This window comes from Saccostrea echinata, unplaced genomic scaffold, assembly GCF_033153115.1.
Source record: "Saccostrea echinata isolate AGI-Se365-2 ecotype Australia unplaced genomic scaffold, CSIRO_AGI_Sech_v1 ptg000045l, whole genome shotgun sequence".
In the NCBI taxonomy this organism is placed as follows: domain Eukaryota; kingdom Metazoa; phylum Mollusca; class Bivalvia; order Ostreida; family Ostreidae; genus Saccostrea; species Saccostrea echinata.
This window is the reverse complement of record NW_026889794.1, coordinates 4,635,097-4,643,904: the sequence shown is the minus strand read 5'-3', so window position 1 is coordinate 4,643,904 and position 8,808 is coordinate 4,635,097. Positions and strand designations below refer to the sequence as shown.

The window sequence follows — 8,808 nt, the reverse complement described above, 5'->3', positions numbered from 1 at the left end:
AGTGGGTTAAGAAAATCTCAAGGTCCTATTTGCACATTCAGGTTAGCTTGCTGGATGAAGGACCTTGGAAAAGCTACAAACAATACGAAATACCAATTACATGTATTTTTTTTAAACCCGAACATAAAACAATAAACCGTTTGTTATTCTTCTCACATTTGAATTTTTTAACATAAGTACGGAAAATACCTATATCTATCTATCTATCTATCTATCTATCTATCTATCTATCTATCTATCTATCTAAATATATATATAGATATAGATATAGATATATATCCGCCATTGTATGTATGAAATTTATGCTTCAATCGTCTTAGGTAGTAGTTCAAAGTGCAATTCAAATGAATGTACAGCCAAACCTTGTTATCTCGAACTTCATGGGACCAAGAAAATACTTCGAGATATCCGAGGATTCGAGATATCCAGGGTAAAATACTTAAAAAAAATAACGCTTGGGACTTCAAAATCATTTCGACATACCCATGGTATTCGCGATATCCATGTTCGAGATACCAAAGTTCAACTGTATATTGCAAAAATTCCTTTGAATAATGCATTTAGCTTTAAGAATGATATGCACGAATATCTGCACTAAAATAATGCAAACAATGTTGTTCTTCTTTTTCTTGCGGATGAATAATACATCGGTGAGTCTACACATTTACGTTCTACACAGATCAATTAGATTAAAAACTATTGTGTTGTTAAACGTGACATTTTTTTTAATAAAAATGATCAAAGTACACCTAAAATAATTCCTGATCGAGGCTTGTGTCTGTTATTGAGACAAGTTTTGCTAAAAATGTTAAAAGAATTCCAAATAAAAGCTTTCTTCCCTATTGGTATTCCTCAACGCCCTCATAAATGATAAAATAAATAAACTATATTACTTAGATGGATATCGGTGGCAGCATATTTAGACATGTAAGGTAATGTAATTAAAAATGTTATTTGAAAATAACAGTCTTTACTTTATCCCTTGTTATCATCAGTACATGGGTCCCTGTTTACATATCCATAGTATTGTACTTACATAGTACAAATGTTCTCAAATTTTATATCCGTTTATCCAGATGCATTTGTTTAAATTTTCTTTAAAAGTGCTTTCAATTTTACTAATTTTTAATTTATAGGATAGGTAAAGATCAAGGTCTTTTACTATGTTAATTTAATGCTGAGATCAACAAATGCAACAAGGCCTAGCTGTACAATATCAAAAAGACTTTGATCTGTAATATGTTTGTAATATAAGAAACCCACTGTCACATGTTGACACGGAATTTAAGCTAGGGAACATGTACCTAAAAACAAAGAATAAGTTTCTTATTGCGTACATACTATTTATTGTAGGCTAAATTGTACTGATTGTAAGCCTTTAGCTAGAAGTTGGTATGATATTGCACCTTGAAAAATCTCTGTACTACTTTTCAATTTAATTTAATAAATCTGGACTCCAAAGGACATACCACAATAACGAAATAAAAGGGAAAACTTTAAATGGTTTGATTTCATTCAGAAACCGGCTAGCAAAGATTGTTTGCTGTTGTTTGCAATGCAGGTTCCAGTATTCATACCTGTAAAGTTATTGGAAAATTGAATAACAGTGAAATCATTTATGAAATGTTCATTTCATTCTCATTTAAATTGAACGATGTTTCATTTCACTTCAACAATACTGACTTACTACTTACTACTGAAGTATGTGTGTAAATAAATTTATAGATGTACAGAATTACAAAAACCAATCCGTAAACTTTCATACATACAACGTAAAATGAAAATGCATATCTTTCTTAAATCTGTCTTCATTAATACTTGTCCACGTGATATTTTTTAAATTTTTTTCTGAAAAAGTATTTTCCTCATTCAACACTGTTATAATACGGTTTGATATCTTTCTTCGGCCTCTTCATAGCCATAGCTGTCTCTTTTTAGTATTGTGTCATAAGTAGCATTATCTGCCTGTGATATGAAGTTGTTGTATTTTTCTCTATCTGTATCCTGTTTCCTTTGCTTCAAAATAGTTTTTCTACAAAGTAAACCGAGTTTATTTAAAGAAACACAAAATCATGACTGCCAAGGATTTTTTTTCTGCAAAAGGTAATACATACATACATACATACATACATACATACATACATACATACATATATATATATATATATATATATATATATATATATATATATATATATATATATATATATATATATATATATATATATATATATATATATATATATATATATATATATTCATCATTATCTTTTAAACGATTTTAGCAAAGAAATGTACTGAAATACAGAGTCTATTTACAGATTAAAACAATACTCTTCTTACCGCTGAATAATCACAACTGATAATAAAACAACAATCCCAACAGAACTGACAAGGACAACTGGGACCACAATGGAAAAGGGAAAACTGTATCTAATTCTGTCACTATGACCTAAAGTGTTCAGCTCTAAAAAAGCGAAGTAGTACATATTTTTTTCTGCTAAGCAACGCTGGTATCATCTCGTTTAAAAAAAGATGTATGATAAGAAAAGCTTATTGAAGTCGGTGTTTAAGGTAACAAAATATACTGTGCTGAGTTACTGTCTTATATAATCCTCATAGAATTTACACTTATCTTTCTCAACTTCAAGCGTATAGCCTAGTCAATAATGAAAAAAATATAACAAAGTGTATTTCTATGTCATTTCTTAACCTACATACCACTCATGTTGCAGAAATGACCGTCGAGGCCATTTTTACAGGACAAACACGTTCCATTTTCATCACAGTAATCACAATATCCGGGACAGGGTACGGTGCAGTTTACACCAAGAGCGCCCAAATGAGAACATCCTAAAAAATTGCACAAAAATCTCCAAGATTTGCTTCAGAGTGATCACTGTTCTTGATGAACATAATTTTCACAAAAAAAAGTTTTTAGAACAATAAGGGGAGGGAAGAAAAGAAAGTTGAATAGTAAAGATATAAATTTATATTAAGAAAATATTTGGCTTTCTTATTAGTAGCTGAAGAGCATGTCATTCAAAGCCTTATATTTTACGCTTAATCTTTGTCAAGATTAATTTAAAAAGGCTTGTCATACTTTGGTGTAGAATGAATTTACTAACAACCTAAGTAATTTGTTTAAAATGCGCTAAATGATATTTTTATCGATGTGGAACATCACGTCGATTGCGGTAGAAATGATGATAAAAATATACCATTACATTTATTTAGTATATTAAGACTGGCGAAATGCCCTTCTTTATATTCATGTATGCCCATAATATGAAATAGAGAGGCTTTTTCACCTCAGCAATTCTACATAAATTCATTATTTTTGTACAAAGGTTCTTATGTTGATTACATACATGCACTGTGATAATTTTTCTAATTTAAATTTCAATTAAGTCATTTCGAGGCGACTTTTTCATTTTATTTAATGAATAGCCATTAGAATAAATATCTAATCAAAAACAGAATAAAGCTGAGTTAATATGCCTTGATAATAGTGTCCTGCAGAAAAAATATTCCGCAAAATAATTTCTACATAATTTCTCCCTGAATTTCAATTATATCAAATTAATGTCTATACACTGTCATGATACTATACAATGTAGGTGCACGCAATTCATTTCTATATGTAAGTAAATCTAATCAGTTTTACGGTATTGCTGAGGGGAAACTCAGGCGTGCATAGTGTCTTCTTATGTATTTATCTGCATAATACTGTAACTAGGTCATTTGTCTTTAGTGTTCTTGAGAAAGTAATTACTTCAAATTATGGAAGTTAGCATAGCCTACACTGATGAAATGAATGTTATACTTTTTTGTAATCATTTGCATTGTTTAAGAAACATTTGTGAGCACTTTTACTGGTCTTCACCACTAGATCCTTCATAAAATTAAGCGGATGATAGCACTATCCTAGATCTGCAGTGGTGCTAATTTTTTCTTTTGAATTGGACATATGATACTTTGTTTATAAAATTAACATGCCTATAGAAGTCGTTGGAAGATTTCATGTATATGAAGAGGCCCTAATAAGCGCTTGGCGCTTAAAAAAAGAATCTTCAATCCTATAAATTGGAAATTTATATTTGGCTTTAAAAAAGAGCAATGTTATGATGAACGCATACATGTATATAATTACGACTTGTATAATTTAACCTTATTGTGCAATTTTAGAGATTTCATATCAACACTGATCTTCAATTTTTATATTTGATAAATATCAAAACAGGATATTGGCAGATGTAAACTACAGATTTGACAAGAATTAATTCTTCTGCCTAATTCTAAGAAGCTTGAAGTACAAATAAAATAAAATAAAATAAAATAAAATAAAATAAAATGATTGATTGATTGATTGTATGTTGTTTTACGTCCTATTCGAAAATTGTTTCACTCATATAGATACGTCACCATAAACTGGTGAAGGGCTTCAAAGTTAGACCTATACACGGCACTCAGGGATACGAAGCAACCGTTAATGATAATGCTTAATGGTTCAAAAAATATCATGCATGAACATAATATGATAGAAATATCATTAAGCGTTGCAATGCAACGCTTAATGCTATAAAATATTGCATTAGTGGTTGACATTCTCAACCGCTAATGCTAAATCGCCGTTAATGAAAGAATTGTATCATTAAGCGGTTCAGAATGTCAACTATTAATGCAATAATTTATGACATTTAGCGTTGCATTGCAACGCTTAATGATATTTCTATCATTAAGCGGCTTTTTATCATTAGCAGTTGCTACGGGGATATTTAGCAGTAAGGGCTCTTTATCGTGTCAACACCAACTGTGACAAGGGACCTCGCTTTTTAAGGTCTCATCCGAAAGACACCTGACTTGACTTTCACTTCTAATGCCGGGCGCTTGGCGAAGGAACAGTCACTACCTATTTACGTCTTAGGTCTGACCCGGTGCGGCTAAGGAGAATCGAACCCGGGGCTCCGGACACGAAGCGAACGCCCTACCACCAGGCAAAACATACAATAATCATTGAAATAAAGTCAAAGTTTTAAAATTCAAATTTGGATACAAATTCTCATTCTTTTTTATCATATCGAGAAAATGAAGTGAGTATAAGTACTCGTACATACCGTAGACTTCCACCTCACATAAGTCATTATGAGCAAAAGTAGAACAGTTAGAATATCTGTGGTCTGACCTCCTTTCATTGTAGTAGGTGATATATCTTCCAGAAACAGTGCAGCTAATGTTTTTCGTGGAATCTTTAATCTTATAAGCATGATCACAAAATTTTCCATCTTCAAAGTTTTTACTTGTATTTGATATATACAGGGAAAATCCACACATCTGACTACGGAAAGAAGAACCTGTTCAGAATCAGAGAAATTGGATTAATAGTATACAGATCTATACAGTATATTAAATAAAATACAATTATGTTTAGAGCTCACATTCACTTTACCTCCGCTACTTATTTTTACTCTCTATACTGTTGTATTATGGAACAACATTCTTTTCCATAAAAGATGCTTATTTCCAATTAAGTGTTATCAGAAAATACATTTCCGCCAACCCTTTACAGGATCATAGATGGAGAATAGTAATTATGTTGTTCTTAAATTCTTGATTGGTTTGATTTATATATGACACACTATGTTACACTGAAACTATACGAAATTTAGAATCCTTCTATTTTGCTTTCAACAATCTCAAAATCCAATCGGTTTTCACTTTCCTTATGACAAACTTTTTCCTAAACTTTCATTGTAATTCGTTCATACACTTTTGCTGACGGACAGACTGAATCCAGTAAAGGGTGGAGGCATAATTTTGTTGTCAGAGGTTCCCATAAACACATGTTTGGTGCATGAACATACTAAAAACTAAGTTATACATTTTCTTCCAGTGGTAAAATTTAATAAAAGTAAATAAAATATATACCGTCTCTATCTGAAGTACTGTAATATATGATGACATGGTGAACGGGAAGGATCTGTCCTATGTCTACCTGCCACGTTGCTGTCTTTCTGCCATCTGCTGATTTCGTGCACTGGTACCCAACATCAGACTGGTTCTCAGACAAAAAACCTCTGTGACCATCCACTGCTTTCCCTGCTTCTCCAGACATATTACTGTAGGGGAATTCCTGCCAGGCATATTTACCTCTTGCAAGGTTTTCTAAAATCATAGAACTGCTGATGAGTTTGGAGTTAAAAGTTATATTTAACTAGGCGTACCAATCTTTTTTTTTTAAATCTATCAGATCGTCTTTATTAAACTTTCGTCCATGATAGGTATTCTGATATAATAGATTTTCTATGAAATCACCTCCTTTTCTGATTGGTCTCCGATAATTTAATATCATAAGTTTTTTTCTGTGTGCAAAAACATATGAGACCTATTTAAATTACAAATGTGAAAATTTCAGGATATGTGTATGATAAATTAATTTACAGAGTATTATTTTTCGACGCCAGAGGGAAAAGTATCGAGACAAAGAAAGGTTCGAAAAAATTGAGATTGAAATGTTTTAGCAAATATTCTATATTTTATGTTTTTTTCCCATTGAATACTTTGTAAATATTCAACGGTGATCTATAGTATCTATGTGGTTTTTGGAGACCAGGTCTTCCAACAATCTATTGGAATTTCCATGGATACCAATTGCGCCCCGTTATTAGCAGACCTTTTTTGTATTCATATGAAGCAGAATTTGTCCAAAATCTTGTACGTGAAAAGAAGAAAACACTTGCTGTGGCCTTCAACTCGACATTTAGATATATCGACGACGTATTGTCAATAAACAATGGCTATTTCCATTCTTATGTCGATACGATATATCCTGGTGAACTTGAGATAAAAGATACCACAGAGTCTGACACATCTGTTTCATATTTGGATAGTTTACTTGAAAAAGACGTTAATGGTAATCTAACGACCAAGCTTTATGATAAACGTGATGACTTTTACTTTTCAATCGTCAACTTCCCTTACTTATGCAGCAATATACCTTCATCACCTGCATACGGGGTATATATCTCTCAGCTGATTCGATACGCAAGAGCATGCTCTACGTATGTACAATTTCTAAAACGAGGTAAATTATTGACAAATAAGTTGATGAGACAAGGATATCAGCTGTCTCGTTTAAAGTCATCATTTTGTAAGTTCTATGGTCGATACAATGACCTTGTCAGCAAATACAATTTATCATTGAGTCAAATGCTGACTGACGTTTTTCATACTAATTGTTAAGCCATTATTTACACACTGAATTGTTGACGGATTTTTCCTTTATTTCCCGATCATGACAAGGAGCACACGGCGGGTGTGACCGGTCGGCAGGGGATGCTCACTCTTCCATGGCACCTGATCCCACCTCTGATGTTTGGAGGTCCGTGTTTGCTCTGCTCCTATTTTGTATTGTTTTATGGACTTTTGAGCTTGAATACTGTTCGTTATCACCATATATTTCATAGATAACCTGTAGGATATCTTTTGAATGGATTTTATTAATTTTTTAAATAGAATAAAAAGTGTTGTCAGAATAAAGCTCTAAATTTGTGTAATAAAATGTAATTGAAGACATCATTAAGTATTTGAAAATTTTATTATTTAATCAATCATTGCTTTCAAAGATTGTATTGATACGCGAATAAATTATTACTTTCATCGATGATACAGAAAAACAAAATACCTTGTTGGTTTGAACGTTTTGAAATAAAAACTGATAACCGGGGATTTTCTAAAACTAGATAACAGCTATTTTTATCTCAATGTATATTAAGTAATATTCCAAATCTTCAATCTATCGTTTTAAAATGTGTTAAGCAAGTATTTTTTAAAATCAGCCTATAATAAAAAAGGCATTTTTTCTTATTAAAGTTGTCATTTAAAAAATCAGAAAAAGCAATGTTTTTCTTCGTACGATTATTGGCAACGAAGATATAAAACATGATTGGTGGCAAATATTGCTGAATGTATTGGTCTTCTGACATAAAATAATACGTTGTTATGATATTTAGAGTACAGAAGGACGTACAAATGGATCTTTCTTTCTTGTGCTCCATTCACACACGTTAAGCTGAATTTGTGGACTAAAGAGAGTTGTAATATTTTTGCTGACATTAAATAAATACAAGTATCACAACGTACCTATATGTAAAGTTTTTGCTATAAAATCTGTATGCTATATCAAATGAACAACAGATGTTTCCATAAACTGCATACTGTCTACTTACCATAGGGGTAAATGTAGGGAAAAATCAAGAAAAATACAAGTCCTTCTGTTAACATGTTGAGCAAGAAGAATATTCACAGTTGAGAGGATCAGTGAGGCAAAATACATTTCAACTGAAAATAGAGCTTTGCGGAAAAGTTTCAAGGGGAAAACACATCCTGTACAAGTACTTAATTTAAGATGAAACCTTTTTTGGTGATTGTTCTTATACTTTACTTAGATAACATTCCCTCATTGACATGAGTGATAGTAGACATCTGTTAAGCATCGAATCGTTTAAGGAAAAGTCGTTATAAGATAAAATAAATATTTTATTACATAGTTTGAAATGCAATGATTAAAAAAATTGGAAAGTTTTTGTGAAGAGTGACTAAAATATATTGACATAATCGCATTCAATAAAAGTAGCAGGAAGGAAATGTTTTAGCTGGGATATACCAATATCAAGTCATCACAGAAAAAAGGACGTAATAAAATAACTCGTTAGCCCTCACTGACACACACAGAAATACTTAGAAAGTAAGTAAATTAAAGACTATACTAGTATAAACTATACTAAACAGCATCCTCTTAGTAAAAGT

At 31.6% G+C, this 8,808-nt stretch overlaps 1 protein-coding gene across 1 annotated transcript; it reads right to left on the bottom strand.

Annotated features, from left to right (window-relative positions):
• Positions 1-1,685: 1,685 nt before the first annotated feature.
• LOC133201814 (uncharacterized) lies at positions 1,686-8,282 on the bottom strand. The gene is made up of 6 exons (XM_061337615.1): positions 8,229-8,282; positions 5,929-6,165; positions 5,118-5,354; positions 2,722-2,853; positions 2,344-2,467; positions 1,686-2,032 (listed from the first exon to the last, which is right to left on the bottom strand). The coding sequence occupies exons 2-6, from the start codon at positions 6,113-6,115 to the stop codon at positions 1,879-1,881; spliced, it is 834 nt and encodes a 277-aa protein (XP_061193599.1). The 5' UTR covers positions 6,116-6,165; positions 8,229-8,282; the 3' UTR covers positions 1,686-1,878.
• Positions 8,283-8,808: the final 526 nt, after the last annotated feature.

Coding starts and splice junctions, on each gene's coding strand:
- LOC133201814 (XM_061337615.1), bottom strand. CDS start 6,115: ATGTCTGGAGAAGCAGGGAAAGCAGTGGATGGTCACAGAGGTTTTTTG. Junction 2,468..2,721: donor TCATTTCTGCAACATGAGTG/GTATGTAGGTTA, acceptor TCGCTTTTTTAG/AGCTGAACACTTTAGGTCAT. Junction 2,033..2,343: donor TCAGTTGTGATTATTCAGCG/GTAAGAAGAGTA, acceptor TTTACTTTGTAG/AAAAACTATTTTGAAGCAAA.